The following is a 27,535-nucleotide window of genomic DNA, read 5'->3' as shown; positions in this document are numbered from 1 at the left end:
TTCAAGGGAACCCTGTGTCTCTCATATGTATACAGACCAAGGTCAGTGGATAATCTGCTATTATTGTAAGCAACATATGAACAGAGGTCACTACAAAGAACCTTAAGTACAGTGGGCCCCCCGTATTCGCATTCTCTGGATTCGCGGATTTTTATCTAGACCATATCTACCCATTATTTGCGGTGAATTCGCCTATTCGTGGGATTTTCCGACGATAAATAATCACTAACTAGTGTATTTTGATCATATTTTCATGCCTAAATACATTTTTATGATACAAAAATGATTTACTAATTTTAAAATATTAATATTGATCAATACTGTATTAGTAAGTTTAGTAAGATTAAATGATATCACAAAATAACTAATAATTCTCGCTCTCTCCCTTACAGGGATGTATGCTTTTTGTGTGATAAATGATTTACTAATTTTCTAATATTAATATTAATGTAAAGAGCAATCACTTCAATGAATTAGTAAGATTTTAGTTTATAAATTTTAAAAATTATGTAAGAATGAAGGAAATCCCAGTCTTCACGCATCTTTCTTTCACACTCCAGGTCTCTCTCTCTCTCTCTCTCTCTCTCTCTCTCTCTCTCTCTCTCTCTCTCTCTCTCTCTCTCTCTCTACTGAGATGAGAGATTTTTATGGTACACTATGTATAATATGTTTATTAATATTTTCATATGATAATAATAATAATAATAATAATAATAATAATAATAATAATAATAATAATAATAATAATAATAATAATAATAATAATAAGGAAGAAGAAACAGGGAGAATAAAACAGATTCACAGAGATCACGACAGACACAGTCAGACACCAACTAAAGAAAATGCCAAACTGGAAAGCCCCAGGTCCCGATGAAGTCCATGGATACTGGCTCAAATACTTCAAGGCCCTACACCCACAAATAGCAGAACAACTCCAGCATTGTATCTCAAATCACCATGCACCCAAATGGATGACCACAGGAAGGACACCCTTAGTACAAAAAGACAAGAGTAAGGGAAATCTAGCCAGTAACTACAGGCCTATCACCTGCCTACCAATAATGTGGAAGTTACTAACAGGTATCATCAGTGAAAGGCTATACAACTACCTAGAGGAGACAAACACCATCCCCCACCAACAGAAAGGCTGCAGAAGGAAGTGTAGGGGCACAAAAGACCAGCTCCTGATAAATAAAATAGTAATGAAGAACAGTAGGAGAAGGAAAACCAACCTAAGCATGGCATGGATAGACTATAAGAAAGCCTTCGACATGATACCACACACATGGCTAATAGAATGCCTGAAAATATATGGGGCAGAGAAAAACACCATCAGCTTCCTCAAAAATACAATGCGCAACTGGAATACAATACTTACAAGCTCTGGAATAAGACTAGCAGAGGTTAATATCAGGAGAGGGATCTTCCAGGGAGACTCACTGTCCCCACTACTCTTCGTAGTAGCCATGATTCCCATGACAAAAGTACTACAGAAGATGGATGCCGGGTACCAACTCAAGAAAAGAGGCAACAGAATTAACCATCTGATGTTCATGGACGACACGAAGCTGTATGGTAAGAGCATCATGGAAATAGATACCCTAATCCAGACTGTAAGGATTGTATCTGGGGACATCAGGAAGGAGTTTGGAATAGAAAAATGCGCCTTAGTCAACATACAAAAGGGCAAAGTAACAAGAACTGAAAGGATAAAGCTACCAGATGGGAGCAACATCAAACACATAGATGAGACTGGATACAAATACCTGGGAATAATGGAAGGAGGGATATAAAACACCAAGAGATGAAGGACAAGATCAGGAAAGAATATATGCAGAGACTCAAGGCGATACTCAAGTCAAAACTCAACGGCAGAAATATGATAAAAGCCATAAACACATGGGCAGTGCCAGTAATCAGATACAGCGCAGGAATAGTGGAATGGACGAAGGCAGAACTCCGCACCATAGATCAGAAAACCAGGAAACATATGACAATACACAAAGCACTACACCCAAGAGCAAATACGGACAGACTATACATAACACGAAAGGAAGGAGGGAGAGGACTACTAAGTATAGAGGACTGCGTCAACATCGAGAACAGAGCTCTGGGGCAATATCTGAAAACCAGTGAAGACGAGTGGCTAAAGAGTGCATAGGAAGAAGGACTAATAAAAGTAGACGAAGATCCAGAAATATACTGACACAGGAGAATGACAAACAGAACAGACGACTGGCACAACAAACCAATGCACGGACAATACATGAGACAGACTAAGGAACTAGCCCGCGATGACACGTGGCAATGGCTACAGAGGGGACCTTACCTTACAGACCTTACATCTTGTTCGGGTTGCCCCAGGTCCCTCAGTGTGAGGCACCTCTAATGTCTACCAGAGAGTTGCTAGTACATCTTCCGGTATATTTTGCATCTTCCAATCTTGGATGGTCTGGGATGCAGTTTAGATATTTGTCGAGCTTATTCTTAAACACATCTACGCTCATTCCTGATATATTCCTCAGATGAGCTGGCAACGCATTGAATAGACACTGCATTATCGATGCTGGTGCGTAGTGGATTAATGTCCTGTGTGCTTTCCTTATTTTTCCTGGTATAGTTTTGGGCACTATTAATCTACCTCTGCTTGCTCTTTCTGATATTTTTAGTTCCATGATATTTTCTGCTATTCCTTCTATCTGTTTCCATGCCTGAATTATCATGTAGCGTTCTCTTCTCCTTTCTAGACTATATAATTTTAAGAATTGTAGTCTTTCCCAGTAGTCTAGGTCCTTAACTTCTTCTATTCTAGCTGTAAAGGACCTTTGTACACTCTCTATTTGTGCAATATCCTTTTGATAGTGTGGGTACCATATCATATTGCAATATTCAAGTGGACTACGAACATATGTTTTATAAAGCATAATCATGTGTTCAGCTTTTCTTGTTTTGAAGTGCCGTAACAACATTCCCATTTTTGCTTTACATTTTGCCAACAGAGTTGCTATTTGATCATTGCATAACATGTTCCTATTCATCATCACACCAAGGTCTTTAACTGCTTCCTTATTTGTGATGGTCTCATTATTAGGTCCCTTATATGCATATAGCTTTCTTTCTCTGTCTCCATAATTTATTGATTCAAATTTATCAGAGTTAAATACATCCTATTTACCTCTGCCCAATCATATACTTTGTTAAGGTCTCTTTGTAGAGCGTTTCCTATCTTCATCACAAGTAATTTCTCTACTTATTCTTGTGTCATCTGCGAAACTACTCACTACCGAATCCTTAACATTATTGTCTATGTCTTCAATCATAATAACAAACAGTATTGCAGCTAACACCGTACCTTGCGGCACACCGGATATTACCTTGGCTTCATCCGATTTCTCGTCGTTTGCAATAACTATCTGTTTTCTGTTTGTGTAAAAATTCTTTTAACCATCTTCCTACTTTATCCACGATATTGTGTTTTCTAATTTTCTTCGCCAATATATTATGGTCTACTTTATCAAAAGCTTTTGCAAAGTCTACAAATAAACCACATCTGTTTCATTTCCGCTTTTCATATTTTTGAATATGTTTTCACGGTGGACTAACAGTTGGGTTTGTGTACTTTTTCCGGGTACGAAACCATGTTGTCCTTTATTAACCCTCTTACGCCGATTGGACGTATTAAACGTCGAGTCAAAATGTCTCCCGTATGCCGATTGGACGTATCATACGTCGGCTCAAAAAAGTTTTTTTAAAAATTCGCGGAAAAATACTTATAGGCCTAGCAGCCGAAAACTTTTGTATCACGCGCCTTGGGGGATGCTGGGAGTTCACGGATCAAGGCGTTGTTTTGTTTACAATCGCTACGCAGCGCGCAAGCGCGAATTTCTTTCTTATCGCACTCAAAAAGTATCAGTGACACATCTCGGAAATTATTTCGTCACTTTGACATAATTATTGCACCATTTTAAATTATCCTTTACATGAAGTATTATATATGAAAATGTGCGCAATTTCATGCACAATACAACTAAAAAATACTCATGATTGTAGCTTTTATCAATTTTGAAATATTTTCATATAAATAACGATAAGTGCAAAAATTTCAACCTTCGGTCAACTTTGACTCTACAGAAAAAATGGTCGAGAGAAACGCAATTGTAAGCTAAAATTCTTATATTATAGTAATATTCAATCATTTGCCTTCATTTTGCAACAAATTGGAACGTCTCTAGCACAATATTTCGATTTATGGTGAATTTATGAAAAAACTTTTTTGCCTTACGTTCGTGCGATAACTCTTCCGATAAATTTTTTCGTGCGATTGTCCTAATGTTTGCACCCTTTTAAATTTGCCGTTACATAAAGTTTTATATATGGAAATGTGCGCAATTTCATGCACAATACAACAAAAGACAACGCATGGTTGTAGCTTTTATCAGTTTTGAAATATTTTCATATAAATAACGTTAAGTGCAAAAATTTCAACTTTCGGTCAGCTTTGACTCTACCGAAATGGTCGAAAAACGCAATTGTAAGCTAAAACTCTTATATTCTAGTAATATAATCAATCATTTACCTTCATTTTGCAACGACTTGGAAGTCTCTAGCACAATATTTTGATTTATGGTGAATTTATGAAAAAAAAAAAATTACGTTCGCGCGGTAACTCTTTCGAAAAAAATCAGAATTTTTTTGTGCGATTGTCGAAATGTTTGCACCATTTAAAATTAGCTGTTTCATAAAGTTTTATATATGAAAATGTGCGCAATTTCATGTAGAATACAACTAAAAATGATTGAAGGTTGTAGCTTTTCTCTTTTTTCGAAATATTTGCATATAAATCACGATAATAGAAAAAAAAACCAGCGGTTCAGGTCAAAATTTGACTCTACCGAAATAGTTGAAAAACGCAATTGTAAGCTAAAACTCTTACGGACTAGTAATATTCCGTCATGTGTTTTTTCTTCATTTTGAAACAAATTTGAAGTCTCTAAAACAATATTGTGATTTATGGTGAATTTTTGAAAAATATATTTCCTTCACTCCGCGCGCCGATTCGCGGCCGTAAGTCTCCGAAATACGTACATGGCATTATCCTAATATTTTGCTCCTTTTCAATATTAGCCCCCCCTTTTTATAGAGTTTCATATATCAAAATGTGCGCAAATTCATGAAGAATACAATAAAAAAATATTGAAGGTTGTAGCTTTTTCCATCTTCGAAATATGTGCATATGAAAAAATATATATATTAAAATTTCGACATTCGGTCAAATTTAACTCGTCCGAAATGGTCGAAATCTGCAATTCTAATCTAAAACTCTTACAGTATCGTAATATTCAATCATTTGTCTTAATTTTGAAAACAAATTGAAGTCTCTAGAACATTATTTAGAATTACGGTGAATTTTGAAAAAATATTTTTTTGCGTCCGCGCGTTACGAATTCGTACATCATTTTGTGATAATATTTTTCCGGTGTTACCTTTATTTTTGTTTTACAATGTATTATATATCAAAATGATCGCAATTTAGTGTACAATACAACGCAAAAAAAAGTAACTGGTTAGCTTTGACCGTTTTCTGCACAGCGTGATTTGAATACAATTATGTATGAATTTTTTTTTTTTCGCTACCATATATCGCATTATTTACATATGATAATGATATTATTTTTCATTTCTGATGGTTTGCATTCTAAACTTCAGGCAATGACAAAAAAAGGAGCCAAAAATGAACTCTTAATCTCAAAAGTCTACCGGCGCTGTAATTTTTTGAAAAAATTATTTTTTCCACCTTCCTCCGCGCTCACTCCAAACCAGGCCCGGCATACGGGAGACGTTTTGATTTTTAGGGCTTCCGGCTAAGAGGGTTAAACAAATTATTTTTTATTAAATGTTTCATAATATTTTTCTTCATTACCCTTTCATACACTTTCATAATATGTGATGTTAGACCCCCCCTCCAACCCCAGGCCCCCCCCCTTTAGAAATATTACTTGCCTCTAGTCTTGATCCACTTTTGAAAGTAGGGGTAATATATGCTAATTTGTGCTCATCATATATCTTGCCTGTATCTACACTTTGTCTTAATAATATTGCAAGTGGCTTTGCGATAGAATGAACTACTTTCTTTAACAAAATAGCAGGAATTCCATCAGGCCCTGCAGCAGCTCCATTTTTTAATTTCATTAATAGCCTGCACAATATCAGCTTCATTAATATCTATGTCAGCTAAATATTCACTATTTTCATCCTTACTTCTATATCATTATCTTCATTATCTATTCTAGGGTGAATTCTCTCTTATATCGTTCTGCCAGTATGTTGCAAATTTCCTTTTTTTCATTCGTTAATCTCCCTTCAATTCTCAGAGGGCCTATTTCTATTCTTCTTTTTATTCATCATCTTCGCATATGAGTATAATAGTTTGGGGTTTTTGCTTGATATTTAATAGGGTTTTTTCTTCCAAGTCCCGTTTTTCATTTTCTTTTGATTGTATAATCTTTTGTTCGCATTTTCTATCTTACTTTTTAGTTCTATAACTTTCCATGCATTTTTTCTTTTGCAAGACCTTTTTTCCACTTTCTGATTTTCTGGAACAAGATCTTCTGTCTCTTGGTATGCATGAATGATGTTTACTTTTCTTCTTCGGTATATATTTTTCCACTATTATCTCCAATATTTTATATAATATCTCCGTATTTACCCTTATGTCATCACTTACGAAAATGTTATCCCAATCTTTGTTTAATTCTTCATTAATTTCTGACCATTTATATTTTACTGTAGAAGTTGTATTTTTTTCCATATCCTTCCCACTTTTTCATTTCTTGCTTATCTCTATTTTCACTTGCTTTGGAATGAACTGTTAATTCTATGACATTATGGTCTGAAATACTCGCATTATAAACTATTATTTCTTTAACATAATTCATCTCGATTCACAAATACCTAGGTCCTACAAAGTATTTTTCCTTTCTTGTTGGCAGGTGATTTATTTGTTGAATGTTGTATTCTAGTAGCATATCTAATAGCTTTTCAAATTGCCTCTTATCTTCTGCACTACTATTACTCTCTTTTTTATATGTATAAGTACAACCACAATCTCCTATTCGTTCTTTCCATTCTACGAAAGGAAAGTTGAAGTCACCAGATAGGAGAATAGTCCAGTCTTTGTGATTTCTACATATATCATCCAATTTTTTCAATTATTAAGTCAAACTCTTTAGTATTAGGAGGTCTATATATTACTATGCTCATCAATTTTTCAGATTCAAATTCTACCGCTATTAGTTCACATTCTGAGTTACTATATTTCTCATATATTTTTCCTTGTTTTTTGTCTTTCCCATATATTGCGGTTCCCCCTTGATTCCTATTTTTTCTATCTGATCTATAAGTTTGGAACCCTTTTTATTTGATCATCATTCCCCAGTCTCTTGGGAATACCAGGTTTCACTTATATTCATTATATCTATTTTCTTTTCATTTTTGGATTTTGGGGGTAGTTCTTCTAAGTACTCTATTTTTCTTTTTGAGTTACTCGTAACTAAACCCTGCGCATTCATCACTATGATGGTTTGCGTGTTTTCTCCTTCATTTAATACTGATAGTAATAAAGGATTTTCCCATTTCCCAGGTCTCTTTCGCCTGTTCTGGTATGTTGTTTTCTTTTTTTCATTTCCAGAATTCTGACATTAGAAAAATCGCAACTTATTTTCCCAATAATATTTGATCTTTACCTTCATCATAATAATTATTAATTTTGTGTATGAATCTGCAATTTCTTTTCTCCGTTTCTGCAATATCCTCTTGCATAATAAATACAGTTGATTATCTCTTGAGTAGAATTTCGGAGCTGATGCTTTGAAATTTTTTGCTGACACCTCTGCATATCTCATTGGTGGTTTGCTTTTCTCTTTTACCTGATATTCTTGATTTCTCTCTTTATTTGTTTCTTTCTTATTTTGGATTTTATTACTTGGTTGGTTTATTTATTTGATTATGATTCATGGCTACAGGGTGCATATATTTGCATTTTTTGTCGAACTTACATCCTTTTCCTTCTTTTAGGTTTTACATATTTTTGGATGCAGATCTCTGCAATCATCCCATATCCATCTAAGTATGCACATTTACCATATATTTCATAGTTTTGACATATCTTAGGATGTTTGTAGTAACATCTTTCTCCAAATCTGCAATTCCCTCTTTTCAAAAGGTTGCAGATTTTGTCTTTCTTGTCTATTTTTTTTCCTCTTCCCGTCATTGTATAGATCTGGGTAGAGCCTCTTCGGGATTTGCTTTTCTGTTGTCATATCGTAATTTATTTCTTCGTAGGTATGCTGCTTTATTGCCTCATATGTAGTATCAATGAGTATCTCTGCATCCATACTTTTATCTTGTTCTTTGTTTTCCTTATTTTTTTCTGTCATTTCATTTTTGTTTACTTTTCTTCCGTTTTCCTCTTCTTCTTTTTCTTCTTCTTCTTCCTCTTCCTCTTCTTCTTCATCCTCAACTATTTGTACATTCAATCTTGATTTAATAACATTGTCTATCCATGATAGACATGTTGAAACAAAAAATTCTTGTATCTTTTCTCAAATCTTGTATTACCTCAGCACACTGTGGATGGGTCGGAATGTTGCATGCAGCACATTTTCTGATTAGGTTTTGTGGATTGACTATGCTAATAACCAAACCATTACACAGTTTGCATGCTTTTGGCATTCTTTTTCCTAATGCATCAATTAGTATATTCACAAGATTCACCTTATTCATTTTCTTTGTCGGAATATGTTGGTTTATGTATATTTTCTTTATGAGTCTCTTGACCACTTGGATTTTATTTGGAACTTCTTCAATTATTTTCAACATGTTTTCATTAGATTTGTTCCAGTTTGAAGGATTATATCCTTCTAATATATCTATGAATGCTTTTGTATCTTTTTGGTTAGGACTGTTGCTGATTTCATAGATGAGAAATGCCAGTTCCCTTCCTGCTACCTCATCGTATTGCGAATCTGCTAAACACGCCAAATTACGCCACCTTTTCCCGCAGTTGGAAACTTACTGCCATCTTGTTCTGATTTTATAGTATTACACTTGATAAAACTAACTGTTAGAAGACGCTTTATCCTACTATTTTCACACTAATCTTATCACCGATTAGTTCACGAACACTTCTAGATATTTCTCAAATTCTAGTCGTATGTTAAACTTGTGATATCTGTTGATTATTGTGACTTCACGCGGGTACGTCTCACCAAGCAAGATGGCTACTACTACGAGAGCTAAAGAAGGAAACTGAAGGAATGATAACAGCGGCACAAGATCAGGCCCTAAGAACCAGATATGTTCAAAGAACGATAGACAGAAATGAAATCTCTCCCATACGTAGGAAGTGCAATACGAAAAATGAAAACCTGAAACCATAAACCAATAAGGCAAGCGAATGTCCAGCACTTGCACAGAACCAGTACAAAAAAGAGGCATGATTCAGTGGCAAAAGCCCTCCACTGGAGCCTGGTGCAAGAAACATCAGCTACCTTGGCAGTAATAAAAGTGGTACGAGCACCAACCTGAAGGAGTGATAGAAAACGATCAGGCAAAGATCCTCTGGGACTATGGTATCAGAACAGATAGGGTGATACGTGCAAATAGACCAGACGTGACGTTGATTGACAAAATCAAGAAGAAAGTATCACTCATTGATGTCGCAATACCATGGGACACCAGAGTTGAAGAGAAAGAGAGGGAAAAAATGGATAAGTATCAAGATCTGAAAATAGAAATAAGAAGGATATGGGATATGCCAGTGGAAATTGTACCCATAATCATAGGAACACTAGGCACGATCCCAAGGTCCTTGAAAAGGAATCTAGAAAAACTAGAGGCTGAAGTAGCTCCAGGACTCATGCAGAAGTGTGTGATCCTAGAAACGGCGCACATAGTAAGAAAAGTGATGACCTCCTAAGGAGGCAGGATGCAACCCAGAACCCCACACTATAAATACCACCCAGTCGAATTGGAGGACTGTGATAGAGCACAAAAAAAAAATAATAATAATAAAATAATAACAACTGTAATTACAAAAATCACATGTGAAAGTATTTTACAAACACAGTGGTCCTACCGTATTCGCGGGGGATGTGTACCAGACCCGCCCGTGAATAGTTACAACCCGCAAATGTTTGGAACCCCTATAAAAACACTAAAAACAGCCTATTTTGTTAATCAAAACTCAAGAAAAACCACTAAAAATTTTCATACTTGGTTTTTTTTAATAGTTTTATCACAAAAAGTGCATTTTATGATGAAATTGATAAAAAAAAAAAAACCAGGAATTTGTGGATATTTCTCAGAAAATTACTGCGAATGCGCGAATCTTCCGCGTATAATGCGGGGAAACGTTCCCGAGAGAAATCCGCGAATGTGTGAGTCCGTGAATACGGGGGGCCCACTGTGCTATGAAAATATCTCTCTCTCTCTCTCTCTCTCTCTCTCTCTCTCTCTCTCTCTCTCTCTCTCTCTCTCTCTCTCTCTCTCTCTCTCTCTCTCTCTCTCTCTCTCTCTCTCTCTCTCTCTCTCTCTCTTACTGAGATGTATGTTTTTTGGATGATAAATGATTTATTGATTTTCAAATATCAATATATTAATGTAAATAACAATTCATTAAAGAAAATACTAAAGTGAATTAGGAAGATTTTAGTTTATAAATAAAAAAATTATGAAAGAATGAAAGAAAATGCATTTTACCCCGCATCTTTCTCTTTGAACTCCATGTAGCAAGCTGAGATGGCTGGGGTCCAACAACTGTCAAATTTATCAAGTGTCAGGAGGGGGATTGTATGTTGCCCTCTAAGGATCACGTAAATTTTCTCTCTCTCTCTCTCTCTCTCTCTCTCTCTCTCTCTCTCTCTCTCTCTTTTACTGAGAGAATTTCTATGGTACATGTGTATGTTTATTAATATTTTTGCATAATAATAATAGTAATATAACTAATTTCAAAATTCATATGTGATAGTATTTTATAGAACTACAATAATCTATCCATTTCAGACTTTTATATAAGGATAACCCTCTCTCTCTCTCTCTCTCTCTCTCTCTCTCTTTTGCACACGAGATACGTAGTATGTCCTAGTGGTAACTCTCACCCTCTGTTTGGGCTGGAAATGTATGTATAAGTGTATCTTTAAGGACATTACTACATTTTATCGTAAAATAATAATATACAGTACTAGTAAATAAATAATATTAAGTTTAATGAGATTAAACAGTAACAATAACCTCTCTCTCTCTCTCTCTCTCTCTTTCTTACTTACGTATGTTTATTTGTTTTGTAGTATAAATAAATGATTTACCTTATAACTAATTTTCAAATATTAATAAGGTTAATTAAAAATAGCAATTCCCAGTCTTTTTATCCACGTGGAGGAAGGTGGGCGGGGGAGTAAATGAGTTTGATATACGTATTGGCGGAAGGGAAGGAGTCGGAGTTTAGGAGTTATTCTCTCTCTCTCTCTCTCTCTCTCTCTCTCTCTCTCTCTCTCTCTCTCTCTCTCTCTCTCTCATTATTATTCTCTCTGTCTCAGAAATAATTCATAATTTCACTCTTGATGGTCAGATATATGATGTTGCCATTCAATGGTCTCTCTCTCTCTCTCTCTCTCTCTCTCTCTCTCTCTCTCTCTCTCTCTCTCTGTATTGGCTGTAGGTATATATTTTTAATGGTAAAACGTTTAAGATGACTTTGAAATTATATTAATAATATAACCTCAAAGATTAATACAGTAATAGGTTAGTAATTTTAGGTATATTTGAAGTAGAATGCTATTAAAGGTATACATTTGGTATCTGAACTTTCAAGATAGGCAGTTATAAGCATTTTTAGTGGTGGTTCTAACTATTCGAGGGTTCTAACTATTCACGGGGGTATCTGGTACCCATCCCCCGCGAATACGGGGGGAACAATGTAATGCCTAAATTGCTCCAAGTGAGGTGTGCTGATGGCACTAACCCCTTATGGAGCTGAGGGTCTGAAGACCATGAAGCAGAAGAAAGGGGCAAGGAGGTGGGAGAGGGAAAGGCTGAGCTTAATACTCTCAATTCTTGGTCTTGCTTCTGCTACACATTTCCTTCAGCTTTCTCTCCTAAGCAAAACATATTGTCACAAAGGCCAAGTACTGCAAAAGAAATCCAGGGAGTTGTAGTAGCATGAACAACAGAAGCACCAGCAGAAACACCTCAGAAGGATCTGTAGCAGAAGCAAGGAAAACAACAGCAACAAAAAGCATAGCTTCAGCAACAACAAGGAAAAACTTTAGTATGTGCCTGATGCCTCTAGACAGCAACCAGACAGCTTCCCATATATCCTTAAGGATGGCTAGATAACCTTCATGACTCCTAAGGAAACTAGCATTGTAATGGCAGAAGTGATAGGGCATCACATCAATGGACCATGCTAGAGGATCTAGAACTAAATAGAGTGAGTCAATTGTTGCTGGAAGTGGCGAACAGATCTATCGCCATTTTTCCCATAACTTCCAAGGGTTGAGGCAAACCTTAGAATCAAGAGTCCATTCCAACAGAAAAACCTGTTGACCTCGACTCAATTCGTCCACCCAAACTTTCATCCTCCCCTGGATGAACCAAGGAATCACACACACTTGCTTCCTTTCCACCCATAAAAGAAGGTCCCTCACTTTCTCATAAAGAGAGAAAGAGCGTGTTCCCCCTTGCTTTTGAATGTAAGACAACGCAGTGTTGACTGCATGCACTGTCACCGCTTTCCCTGTGATCTGGTGAACGAAGGCTTGCAGACCCAGATGGACCACTAGTAACTCCTTTACGCTGATGTGAGGGGAACTCCGTTCCATCGACCATATTCCTGACACTTTCATCTCTCCCAAAACTACTCCCCAACGTTGGATGCTTCAGAAAAGAACTGTAGGGTTGGGTGGAGAGGAAGAGAAATGCCTTCCTATAGTCTCAGTTCCAAGAGCCACCATGCTAGATCCTCTTTGATCTCTTTCGTGATGTCGAACACCTTTAAGTCCAGCTGAGACTTCCTGCTCCACAATAACTTCAGGAAGAATTGAAGGGGTTGCATATGTAACCTTCAGAGTCTGACAAACTTCTCTACCGATGATAAGGTGCCTTGAAGACTCATCCACTGGAGAGCAGAACAAAATCGATGGTTCAGGAACTCCTGAACTACCTGAGGGCATGACTGAACTCTTTTAAGGGAGAGAAAAGCCCGAAAAACTTGAGTACTACTGGGTCATTCCCAAATATAGAATATTCTGAGGAGGAATCAGCTGTGATTTCTTCTCAATGGCGAGAATTCCTAATGAGTGAATCTAAGATTCCTCTCTAGATCCTTCATGCACTAGCTTTCCGAGAAGGAGCGGAGAAGCCAGTCGTCCAGGTAAAGTGCCACATTGATACCCAGGAGATGTAGCCACTTCCCTAGAGGGGTCAATACTCGGGTAAACACCTGAGGAGCTGTCGAAAGACCAAAACACAGCGCTCAAAACTGGGATACTTTGCCCATGAAAACAAATAGAAGAAATTTCCTTGATTCCAGATAATTTGGAATATGGAAATAAGCATCTTGCATGCCCAAGGAGACCATCCAGTCTCCTTGGCGAAGCAAGGCTAGGACCGAGTGGGTTGTTTCCATATTGAACTTTGTTTTCCAGAGCAACAAGTTCAGAAGGCTCACATCCAACATGGGTCTCCAGGGCCCCGGAGACATCTTGTCTATTACTAACTCTATTGCTGCGTTCTGAAGGAGAGCTCCCACCCGAGCCTGGAGAGTAAGCTGACAATACGACTGGCACATTGGAGAGAGAGGGAGGAGCTTTGAAAGGAATGGAGTAACTGAGGTGAAGAACTTGGACCACCCAAGGATCTGCCCCTCTGAAATTCCACTCCTGGCACCTACTGGAGCATGAAGGATAGTCATATTACTTAGGTGACAGCTTAAAAGTAGGTTTTATCATGGATTTGGAAGGGGGGCGTAGGTTCGAGCGAGGTTTGACAAAGGGCCTGGATCTGCCTCCAAGAAAAGGCTGCTGCAAAGGAGTGGAAGATTTTACAGAAGCCACAGAGGTGGCTTTCACTTGCTTAGTCGACATGGCCAACAGTTTATTTGTTGACTTTTTCTCCAAAGCAGAAAGAATAGCATTAACCGTCTCTTCCGGAAATAAGTGTTGCTTTTCTAATGGCAAGAAAAGCAAGGCAGACTTCTGGGAAGAAGTAACTTCTTTCGTGATAAAGGAGCACCAAAGTCGTCTCTTATTAAGAGTCCCAAAGGCAATGAGAGAGGCGATCTCATCAGAAGCGTCCCTGACAGATTTGTCAACACACATAAGAACCCCTAGCTAATATGACATCACATCTTTCAGAATGGAGGGGCAATCCTCAATCTTCAAACCGAGACCTCTGACTATCCAGTCCAGAAAACTCATAATTTCCAGAACCTTAAAAGAGGTTCTAGACCAAATTATCTAATTCGGAGGAAGAAAAGAACACCTTCATCGCTGACAACACTGCTCTGCGATTAGCGTTGACAAGACCGGAGAAATAGCCCTGGGAGGAGGCAGAAACTCCCATGGAAGGAGCTTCTCCAGTTACATAAAAACGTTATCTCCTGTTGATGAGCTTCGATGGTGGAAAAGCAAAAGAAGCTTTTGGGATGTAAAGGGTCCACATGCTTCCTTATCGTAAAAATCAAAGCAGGAGATCTGGGAGCTGCTGCGCTAAAGTAATCAGGGTACATATCCAAGGGATACCACAGAAGACTCGAGTACGCCGACATGGGAGTGAGTCTGCTTCCTGCTCATCTTCCTCTGACAAAACCGGAGAAAGAGAAGGTTCTACTGGCTTAGGGGCCAACTGCTTGCCCATCAAATAAGCCATCAACTCTTCCAACTGTTTCTGAGGGAACGGATTCGATTTGGCCTGAGTTGAAACAGCAGAAGTCGCAGGTGTCGAAACTTTTGACAACGAAGGATCCATACTCGTCGAAGCAGACGTCGCACAAGAAGTTGAAGGCACGTTTGATGAATGTACAAGCGTCAAACTTATCGGTGTCAAAATACAACAACCACCTTGAGGGTCCGAAAAGTCTGAAGTAAAAAATGATCTCAAGGAGACTTAGAAGTGGTGACACTACAAGAAGTACATGGACTGAGATCTCCTTCCTTGGACTTCTTAACAGGAGGGGAGACATCTCTTGCAGTCGCACATCTTTTCAATGGACACAAAATTGACGAACTACACCACTTACAACACCTCACAGAAGAGGAATCACTCAACTCTGATGATAGCGGAGCAATGAATGAAACACCTTTCCAATGGTGTTCTGTCAAAACCTGTTGGCACACTACAAGGATCAATGGAGGAAGTGACTGCTAGTGGGCAAACCCCACCAGTCTCATTTGGACCTCTGGTATGTCTTCTCCCCGAGGCGTGGGAGCGGGACAGGGACCTTCATGGGAGAACTGGTGGGACAACCAGCCACCCCCTCAGAAAGCACTGCACTAACACTTGGCGCTTCACTATTAGAATTGGCCTTTTCTAAATAAAGACTTAACTGAAAAACCGAACTTCATAACTGTACTGGCAAGAACATCAAACTTTTTTCTCGAACCTAGTTTCGAGGTTGGCAATGGCATCAGAAGAAACTACACAGGAAGCTGGTAAAGTTGTTAAAGGAGCAGGAGAAGGAGGACTCAAGATTGGAGAAATGGCTAGAGGACAAAGAAAAGGAGAGACAGGACTAACTGGATCTGCAGAAGATGCAGAAGAAGCTATATTAACTTTACTTTCAGTTCTTAGAGCTGCCTTCCTCATCCTATCCTTCACTAGTTTATCAGAATGTGCAAGAAAAACATCACAAGCTGATTCACGACTACACTCAGATCTCAGCATTTAATACACTTCAAGTGCGGTTCGTAAATAGGCTTAATCTTCAACCTCACCTTGCACCCTGGAGCACAAAACCTAACACCTGAAGGGCTAGAATCTGACATGACGGCTTAAATGCCACAACTAATTGCAGTTAAAGCTAACTAAAATGAAAGCAAACAACTAACAAAAACACAAAGTTGAGTACTTCACCAAAATACAGTAGTACCTCGAGATACGAAAGGCTCAACTTACGAAAAATCCAAGTTACGAAAGCCAATACGAAAAATTTTACTGCTCTACATACGAAAAGTTTTCAAGATACGAAAGGTTGTTGCTATAAAGTCCCGAGATTCGCCCGGACCACCGAGAACAATTTTAAAACTCCCGCGCGGCCAACTGAGTAAACTCGCCACCATCCTCCCGCTCTCCCATTGGTTCCTGATGCTAGTCACCCCATAAGGTCCTGCTCTCCTATTGGTCAGCATCTACCCCTTGTTCTTTAAGTATTCTATTGGTAAAAGGTTGCTGTAAATTGAAAAACTTATTCATGCAATACATTTAATAAGAAAAAAACATTAGGTAAAGATAGAATAAAGAATAGAAATGAATGGTTATCATACTGTTTGGTAGTTTCAGTAGTTGAAGAGAGATAATGAAAATTTATGGCTTACTGTGTAAAAGTGATTGCTTGGCGATCGTTCGATACTAGTAAGTGCTGGATGTAAACAGACGTTTGGAAGCTTTTTTTTTTTTTGTTTATTATAGTTAATGGTTACTTAATAATTATTTGAAATGAGTACATGCAATACATTTAATAAAAAATTGTGAATTAGATATCAGAAAATATAAAATAAATCAGTCTGCCAACAAATAGGTATTTTTTAGAATTCTTCTTCTGTTTTATTATTACGTTACGTATTACGCATGTTTCATTACAGCTGTCAGTAACTCGGTATCTCCATTAGGTAAAGATAGAATAAAGAATAGAAATGAGTGGTTATTATACTGTTTGGTGGTTTCATTAGTTGAAGAGAGATATTAATGACAATTTATGGCTTACTGTGTGCTAGGAAAAATGATTGCTTGGCGCTCGTTCGATACTCGTAAGAATGTAAACAATCGATTGGAAGGTTTGTTTTTTCTTTGTTTGTGTATTATAGTTAATGATTAATTAATAATTATTTGAAATGAGTACATACTGATTATTTATACATTTTATTGGCATATTCTAAGCTTTTAGCTCTTAGGTTTAGATGTCAGAATCATAGACTAGGCTACAGTAGCAACCGCTAACATAGGCTAGGCTTATTGCTAAGGGACATATGCTAAAGTCCTAATATATGCAGTAAAAATGGGGTTGAACATTACATGCAGTTGAATATTACTCAAGTATGTACAGTATTTTGCCTTTTTGGAGACATATTTCTTCTGTCGTAACCCTAGAACATGTGTTTTAGGCCTGGAAATATAATTTACTGGGGTGTTTTTGGAGGGCTTGGAACGGATTAGCCATTTTACATGTAAAATGTGTTCCAAGATACGAAAAACTCATAATACGAAGGCCGTCTCGGAACAGATTAATTTCGTATCTCGAGGTACCACTGTATGATAGTAAAAAAACCATCCAGCGATGAAGAAAAATTGTCTGCACCAACCACTGAAGTTAACCAGAAGCTGGTTGAGAATGAACTGTTGATACCTGGTCTGCTGTACCTGTTCCTCCCTCGAGTGGCAGGAGGTGACGTCACCTACATCAGCAATGGCAACACCACAGCGAAAGTTTGAATCTTTTGTCTGCCATTGTAGGGGACCTACAGCTGTATAATTGTTCGGTAAGACAATGCAATAAAATTGGCAAATTATGACGCCTCAACGGGACAAGTTTCAGTTATTGGCGCCATAAGGTGCCAATAATAGCGTTATGCCATCATAACATACCTAACAAGAGGTGCCATTAACCGGCTATCGACGCCATTAACTGACTTGGTGCCATAAGCGCAATAAATCGGCGAGTTTCAGTTAATGGCGGTTTTCACTTATCAGCACCCTGCTGAGAATGGAACCCCCCCTGAGAACCAGGGACTGCCTGTATATATCAATGTATGTATACAGTGGTACCTCAGGATACGAAATTAATCCGTTCTGAGGCGGCCTTCGTAACCAGAGTTTTTCGTATCTTGAACCGCATTTTACATGTAAATTGCCTAATTCGTTCCAAGCCCTAAAAAACACCCCAGTAAATTTTATAATAAAGTTAAATTGACCAATAAACAATGAAATACAACAATTTGGACCATTCAATACTCAACTTAAACTACATATACTACTAATATGTACTACATACCTGTAAATAAACTGTATTAGTGTACATGGTATACAAGAAATACAGTACGTACATACGTACATATGTAGTAAAATGTGGAACCTTACCTTTCGAGTGAGGCGATCTCCGAAAGTGGCGACAGAGGAAGTGGACAAATGGCAGAAAACTTGAACACTTGACTTTACGAAACACATTAAAAAATGTCAGGAAACATTAACACTAAACTTTACGAAACACATTAACAAATGGCAGAAAACTTCAACACTTAACTTCACAAAAAACTTAAAATTAAATTTCTATTTTTTTTTTTACATTTTTTTTATTCATACTTTGTTTTTTTTACAAAATTTCAATTTCTTCACCACCGAATGAGTGCCAGTCCGTTTACTGAATTTATCAAACCACCCCCGAGAAGCCTTAAAGTCTGGGGTTGGTGTCGATGTCCCTTCTCCTCCGTCGTCTTCGGCTTGGGCAATCAAATCACTGAAAATAGCGCTGGCCTTCTGGCAGATTGCCGTCTCGGTTATCGTATCGCCAGCAATTTCTTTGTCCTCAATCCATACAAGAACCAGCCTCTCCATCTCGTCATGCACGTGGCTCCTCTTGTTGGACAAAATAAGTCACGCCCTTGGAAGGTGTAGCTGCTTTGATGGCTTCCTTCTGCTTAAGGATGGTGCCTATCGTTGACGGATTTCAGCCGTATTCCTTAGCGATCACACTCAACCACATGCCAGCTTCATACTTCTTGATAATCTCCATTTTTGTTTCCATAGAAAGCATCCTCTTCTTTCTGTGAACTTCAGCAACTTTCTTGGGACCTATGACTATACTGTACGTAATTAAGTTATGAAGTATACTATTTAAGTTCTCACACAACACGATAAAGTACCAAGCGAAATCACTAACACGAATTTACGTTAACAAACGAAATCGTATTTGTGAACGAACGAATTCCGCATGTGTACGATAACGCTGGTGCGAAGCAGTGGCCAAAGAAGAACCCCTTTACGTAGAGCACGATGGGAGAGATGCTAACCAATAGAACAGGATCCTATGGCAGTGACTAGCATCAGGAACCAATGGGAGAGTGGGAGGATGGTGGCGAGTCTAATCAATTGGCGGCGCGCGGGTTTTAAAATTGTTCTCGGCGGTCCAGGTGAATCTTGGGACTTTACAGCAACAACGTTTCGTAACCTGAATTATTTTCGTATGTAGAGCCAAATAAAATCTTCGTATTTGCTTTTGTAACTTGAATTTTTCGTAAACTGGGACTTTCATACGTCGAGGTACCACTGTACGTACGTATGTACATTTTGTGTGCAAGTGTGTATATAAACTGTCTGTAAAATAACTTCATTTAAAATCTACAAAAATCTACATGTTTCAATTGAACACATATCATACACATGTTATTCTGGGCAGTGTGTACCATTTTCAGGCACAGCTAGCACAATACATGTCTCGTACATGTCACCTATGGTAATTCCTGAGATCATTCTGAGCGACATGCACGATCTAAAATATGACCGTATTTGGCACACAACACATACAGAAATGTTTTCAGTCATTATGGGCAACATGAACCAGATACAACTACAACTAGTTTCTCAATATTAGGTACATAACTCCTATAGTAAAGACTTTCATTGAGTCAGATGAACATGTACCATATAAAGTCACGGTTTTTACTCTGTCTGAGAACTCGGCTCACCTCATGGAAATACTATAGAAATTCCTACTTCAACAGGTTGCTGGTTACTGACTTTATATGGGTTTAACACTTAAGAGTCAGGCTAAAAAAATCAATATGCAGCACTCCAGGCTGGGTAATCTTTGATGTCAGCCAGTCTAAGAAAACACCCATCAATGGAAAAAGGAAGATATACAAATGCACAAGGTGTAGGAAAAAAATTTGAACAAATTTTCCCTACCTTCTACAAGAAGTTGAAAATGACAATTTACAACCCCAGTACCGATATGTAGTTTATTGGAGTTTTTGACATTGTAAATACCATTTAACCCTTTAACGCCGACTGGACGTATTAAACGTCGACTAAAATTGTCTGTCGTATGCCGATTGGACGATAGTATGTCGACATAAAAGTTTTTTTTTTAAATTCGCGGAAAAATAGTTATAGGCCTACCAGCCTAAAACTTTTGAATCACGCGCCTTAGGGGATGCTGGGAGCTCACGAATCAAGGCGTTGTTTTGGTTTACAATCGTTACCCAGGCGCGCAAGCGCAAATTTCTTTCTTCTCGCACTAAAAAGCATCAGTGACACATCTCAGAAATTATTTTGTCACTTTGACATAATTTTTGCACCATTTTATATTAGCCGTTACATAGAGTATTATATATGAAAATGTGCACAATTTCATGTAGAATACAACAAAAAACAACTCATGATTGTAGCTTTTATCAGTTTTGAAATATTTTCATATAAATAATGATAAGTGCCAAAATTTCAACCTTCGGTCAACTTTGACTCTACTGAAATGGTCGAAAAACACAACTGTAAGCTAAAACTCTTATATTCTAGTAATATTCAATCATTTACCTTCATTTTGATATAAATTGGAAGTCTCTAGCACAATATTTTGATTTATAGTGAATTTATGGAAAAAACATTTTCCTTACGTCAGCGCGGTAACTCTTCCAAAAAAATCATAAATTTTTTCATCCGATTGTCGTAATGTTTGCACCATTTTAATTAGCCGTTACATAAAGTTTTATATGTGGAAATATGCTCAACTTCATGGAGAATACAACAAAAAGCAACCCATGGTTGTAGCTTTTATCAGTTTTGAAATATTTTCATATAAATAATGATAAGTACCAAAATATCAACCTTCGGTCAACTTTGACTCGACCGAAATGGTCAAAAAACGCAATTGTAAGCTAAAACTCTTACATTCTAGTAATATTCAATCATTTTCCTTTATTTTGCAACAAATTGGAAGTCTCTAGCACAATATTTCGATTTATGGCGAATTTATGAAAAAAAAACACATTTTCCTTACGTCCGCGCGGTAACTCTTCCAAAAAAAATCATAAATATTTTTGTCCGATTGTCGTAATGTTTGCACCATTTTAAATTAGCCATTACATAAAGTTTTATATATAAAAATGTGCACAATTTCATGTAGGCTTTTATCAGTTTTGAAATATTTTCATATAGATAACGATAAGTGCCAAAATTTCAGCCTTCGGTCAACTTTGACTCAACCGAAATGGTAAGAAAACGCAATTGTAAGCTAAAACTATTACATTCTAATAATATTCAATCATTTACCTTTATTTTGGAACAAATTGGAAGTCTCTAGCACAATACTTCAATTTATGGTGAATTTGTGAAATAAACTTTTTCCTTACGTCCGCGCGGTAACTCTTCCGAAAAAATCATACATTTTTTCGTCCGATTGTCATAATGTTTGCACCATTTTAAATTAGCCGTTACATAAAGTTTTATATATGAAAATGCAACAAAAAACAACCCATGGTTGTAGCTTTTATCAGTTTTGAAATATTTTCATATAAATATCGATAAATAGAAAAATATTTGTCCTTCAATCAACTTTAACTCGACCGAAATGGTCGAAAACTGCAATTGTAAGCTAAAACACTTACAGTCTAGTAATATTCAATCAATTACCTTCATTTTGCAACAAACGGGAAGTCTCTAGCAAAATATTTCGATTTATGGAGAATTTTTGAAAACAGCTTTTTTTTACGTCCGCGTGTTACGAATTCATGCATCATTTTGTGATAATATTTTCTCTGTGTTGCCTTGATTGTTTTACAATGTGTTATATACCAAAATGATCGCAATTTAGTGTACAATACAACGGGAAAAATTCACTCGTTAGCTTTAACCTTTTTGCTTATAGCACGATTTGTATACAATTATATATGAAATTTTTTTCGCGCTGTCATACATCCCAATATTTATATATGATAATGATATTTTTTTTCATTTCTGATGGTTGCATACTAAACTTCAGGCAATGACAAAAAAATGAGCCAAAAATGAACTCTTAATCTTGAAAAATAAGCGTGCTGTGATTTTTTGAAAAAAACATTTTTTCCGCTTCGGCGCTCACTCGCAAACGCCACCAGCATACGGGAGACGATTTTTAAAATATCGCTTGGGCGTTTTAAGGGTTAATGCCATAATCATTGTTAATCTTTGGTTATCACAGCAGAGCTCAGCCAGGAACAGAACTAACGCCCCCTTTAATCGGGGACTGTCTGTACGCACTGTGAAACAGCACAACAGCTAAAATCTTATAGAATGGTGCCTGACAGCATCAATCAATAAGGCAGCAAGAATTCTGACGAGAGCTGAAACATTTGAGACCAACTTGTGGAAAACAGGTGAATCAAAGACTGTTCATCCAGATCAGCCAAGTCTTTGGTTTTTTAATGCCAACTGCATCTGACCAGCACAAAGGTGTAAGCTACCTTTAGCAGTCTAAGATTCATCCTAAATTAACAGGTTTTCATGAGTCTACTATGAAAGGAGAAGGCCTAGGAATCCCTCAAGTTATAGACAAAGACAATACAATGCTCTAGTGTTCCTGGCATACCAGAGTATACTGTAACAAGACATTTCCATTCAAGATTTTATTTTAAACAATAAAAGAGGACTACAATAACTATAATAAAAATTTAAACTGAGTATGAAAATCACCATAATATAAGCTATATATACTGTACACTGTGTATATAATTCTGTCAGTAATGCTATTTGGAACAACATTAACATTTTTTCACTTACATAACTTGCCATTCACAACTGTCATTATTAAAAAAATTGTAAAACAAAATTATATCCATGCCCTAGAGGTGGAAAGTTGGAATCCACTCATTAAGCAAATACATATAAACTATCAAAACTACTAAGAGAGTGAATAAACTCACATTTCAAAATCATGAAATCAACTTGAACAATACTGAATCAGAAAATCAATGAGAACACAAAAAATAAGAATTTTGCAACACATGCAGTGCCAGTAAAGCTGAAAATAATGATACTCAACAGCAACTCAAAAGCATTTCCATCAGGGACAAATGACAGCTGAGCTGGCCTGCTCCTCTGAGGGAGCTATCCAGTGAAATGTTTGAAGTAATTAAAATATCAGTGACCTGTCAAATGAAGACCAGAATATGGATAACATCCCAAAGCTGGCACAATATTTTTAGAAAAAGTAAAGATAGTTTTAATAGGCTCTTTGCTATATTGTGCTTCCTTCAAGAACTTCTGATAACACTATGCTACACTAAGAGGGCTGTCTACACCAGATAATGTTTTTAAGTAATGATGACATTCTCCTGCATAACAGTTTACACTAGTTGTAGCCACCAAACACCAAAATTCTTGCCTAAATAACTGACTAGTATCCAATACCTCACCAGTCACACCCAACTTAATTGAACTTCACCTTAGCCCAGAGCCACAGAGCATATTGATGAGCGATGCTGGTACAGCATAAGGAATCCCGGCTCCCATGGCAGCTTGACGTGCTGGATTCTGACCCTGGCCTGCTGTCAGCACCTACAATACAAACAAAAAAGATTAACAAGAAGCAAAATGGATGATTGAATTTCCATATAAGATTTTAAGTATTATAAAAAAAATATAAAAACCTACATGCTAGGATGGTAATAAAGTAGTACACAAATACACTCATAAATATTTAAATAAAACTAAAAAAAAAAAAAAAAATTTCACCAAGAGTAGAATTTAGCATTCACCTCAACTGGCTACCTTGAAAAATAGAATAAATGATAAAACCCAGATCAACAATGTACAATTACGCTATTAAATATTGCATCACTTTATGAAATACGAAATATATCGTTCGGATCATTTCTCTTTTTCATTTTCCATACAATAATCAGTTTGAGAAAAAAAATTTTATATGGAAATTGGAATCTATTATCACAGGTAAAAAATAAAACTGCATGGAAAACCTTGTTTTATACAGGTTTTTATGTATTTTGTCCGAATCATTATGAAATATTTCATTATGTTTAGATATGACCAGTCAAACCAACTGTGTCAAAAGAGTATCTTTCGTATAAAGATTGTTATTTATTCAAATAATGCATTAATGAGTGGAGTATGGCTTATCTAATGTTATCAAGTAGTCATTTATTTAAAGATTTTTCAGATAAAAGAAAAAAGTTTCAAGTTAGCATATGAAATATATTAAAACTTCTATCATTTATAACTTCCTTAAATTAACATAAATTGCATTTCGCTTGACTGTAGGGTGCTGAAATACACTGAGGCGTGCGGTTCACAGTTGGCACTCCTGGAACACTAAATTTTGAGGAGACTGTTGATATAAGGTGATGCTCAAATCTCATGCAACATGATTCTTTTTGTATAGTCCAGATTCTCAGACTCAACGTGACATTGCAAAGTAGTGTTAAACTTTTTTCTTTTTCTTTCATTTCTAGTGTCATACATGTTGAAAAGTTTGCGTTTTCACAACTAGCACTATTTTCCTTATGGTAATTTAAATTATCCTTTTTATGCATTGATATAATTTGTAATCCGTGTAATTTGAACGAAAATTTTTTTTACATTGCTTAGTGCTAAGTACGGCATGGTAAGGTTAGCGGTGCCGTCAATGACAGCGCACTTAACATGCTCCTCAGGCTGGTCAACGCAACTACCTCTGCAGCATTATAACAGTAGACCTAATAAGCTCAACAGTCCTCATCATAACATTTTCAAAATAGGAATAGGAATTACAACAAGTTTTCTTTGAATGTTTAAGTTTTAGGCTGTGTTCAAGCTGCCTGGATGTTGCAAAATGATTTATAGGCCTAGCAAAATAATCTAAGCCTTCTGAGATGTAATCACTCTTACTAATGAATTTATTTGTAGAGATTACCTGTTATTTGAGGAATAAATGATGATGATTTTGATTATATGAAGAAGATGGCTATTAATCAAAATATCATAATTAATATCAGGGCATATGGAACACTTGTTTTTCAACTGGCTTAAAATATAATTTTCTTAAGTCCTTCTGCTCACTTATGGTGTATAATTTATTCTTTCATACGGTAACTTGAAGTGCAAGAAAGAGTAGATAACCTCATTTGCTTTCTGGCCAGAAACTGTTAATAGAGATGTGATTGCTACATGTAAAGTAAAGAAATCTAACACACCTTTGCACAGGCGAATATTTGCTAGTAAGCCATCATTTTTTAAGTATTTATCGGTGGACACATTCTATTTTTCTATATACATATTTACATTTTTTCAGCATTGAGGTGTAAAAGCAATCAAATAGGACTATGCATTTCAAATTTCATGCTTGTTCTAGAAGCAATATTAATGTTATGACAATCTTTTTTGTTTTTTATTTAATATTTGAACTAAGGTTTAACGACGACTTCGTTTTGGGCAAATGCTTCTGCGATATGTGAATGAAAGTTTTGAAAATGGTTTGTAAATTGTTTTTACTGAAATTTAACTACATGTGACATTTTCTTAGTTTTGAAATAGATGACAGATTTCACGCTTAGTAATGAAACATATTAAATCCTTATTTTATGCAGGAATCATATTTTCCCATAGAAATAACAGATAAAAATGGAGCATGTTAGGTTGCCAGTTAGTGAATTTTGAACAAAATCCTATGTAATCATGTAGCATGAGTTCTAAGCATAGCTGTACAATAACTTATAGAATATGCCAATTTTCTTTTTATTATTATACAAAAAAGTCAAATTGACAGAATATTTTGAATAAATATGAAGGAAAATTCAGATATACCAGAGAAGGAAATTGGAAATAGTTTTTTTATTAATAATTCAATGGTTTAATGCGAGTCACATAGCCTAGAATGATCGAAACTGGTAACGACAAGTGTGAACGCAGTTATAACGGTGCTTTGGGGAGTTACACTAAATATCAGGCTGTGAATAATATTCATAAACTGAAACTGGCAGGAAACTGCACTCTTACTAACTATATAGGATAAACATAATTTACTGTTGTTTTTTAACTTTGTTCGAAAGAATATATTGACTTATCTATAGATGTTGTCGTTGTTTAACTATATTTTAAAGCATTTATTGAACTTTTATTAGTTTATATTTTTCTACTTAATGATTTTTTTTAATGTTACATTTCAGCCTCTTGCTCACTATTACAGATATTAATAATATGTATATGGAAATACATTTTAGTTTTTCTGTTTTACCTCCATTTGGAGTGTAAACATTTTTCTCTCAAGGAGTGACTAATTCAGTCCTCAGCCATTTGGTTTCAGAATTAGGCCGTTCATCACTGAAAAGATCAATTATATATTTGGCATATTGGCTGTAAAAGAACACATAATTGGTTATAAAAATCGAATACCACACAAATACTTATAAACAAAATCATAATTCATATTATAGAATTCTCCGCCTTTCACAGACCAGGCAAGGACCATTAGGCCTAGCCAAATATTTATTTTAAATTTTCCTTATATTTTAATTATGATAAACAAAATATAAATAGTTTTTTTAACGCTGTATATGCAAAAAAATAAAGGCCTACAATTTTGAGTGCTAAAATAAAACCCTCTTCAGACCCAAAAAAATGACAGGCATTTACAAGAAAAATGGAGTTTTCATATTAAAACTAATATTGTAATACCTACCTGAACACCTGAATTAGCCCTCATAACCTGACCACAAAATTATCCACATTAGGTAAAATTTTAACAGCCAGTATTACCAACGCTGCTGGTAAACATTGTTTACCGAGTCACCTGTCCACGGTTGGCAACGCTGCCGCCAGCAACCGGCTGACAGTGACTACACATGTCTATAGCTAAATCATCATTAATCATTTGACAAGGGGAGGAGGGAGGTGTCATTTAGGTGTTCAGGTAGGTATTCCAATTTTAGTCGTAATATGAAACTCCCTATTGCAATACACCACCTGAATGCCTGAACTAACCTGATTTAAAACATTTAAATGGATGTGAGCTCAATCATTTTTTCAGCCCGACCAACTCATTAAACTTTTACCTTGAATTAATAATGTCAACTCTACTCCTTCAACTAATGCTCAGGTGAGAAAACGGAAGGAACGAGTACCTCAACATTAGTCTAATCAGTCTAAGTCTTGTCTTGGTCCCGTCTAACTTCCCATGAAGTATCATAAACTTCTCATGTGCGAAGGGGAACTAAATACCTCCCATGTGGCTGTACAGCTTCCCATGTATAGAGGATAAGTTCCAAGGACACATCCTTCCTGAAGCCTCTCATGTGGTATCATA

General features: G+C 36.4%; 1 protein-coding gene across 1 annotated transcript in view; it reads right to left on the bottom strand.

Annotated features, from left to right (window-relative positions):
• The window catches only part of LOC135216329 (acetyl-CoA acetyltransferase, cytosolic-like), a 99,105-nt gene extending 72,572 nt beyond the window's left edge, over positions 1 to 26,533 (bottom strand). Inside the window, exons 1-2 of the mRNA XM_064251518.1 lie at positions 26,468 to 26,533; positions 23,684 to 23,796 (exon numbers count right to left, since the gene is read on the bottom strand). Coding sequence (XP_064107588.1) covers positions 23,684 to 23,796; positions 26,468 to 26,488 — 134 coding nt within the window. The 5' untranslated portion in view covers positions 26,489 to 26,533. The remainder of the gene's footprint in view (positions 1 to 23,683; positions 23,797 to 26,467) is intronic.
• Between the last annotated feature and the right edge of the window lie 1,002 nt (positions 26,534 to 27,535).

The sequence above is a fragment of the Macrobrachium nipponense genome, chromosome 19, assembly GCF_015104395.2.
Source record: "Macrobrachium nipponense isolate FS-2020 chromosome 19, ASM1510439v2, whole genome shotgun sequence".
NCBI lineage: Eukaryota > Metazoa > Arthropoda > Malacostraca > Decapoda > Palaemonidae > Macrobrachium > Macrobrachium nipponense.
The sequence above is the reverse complement of the archived record's forward strand: the minus strand, read 5'-3'. Positions and strand labels throughout refer to the sequence as shown.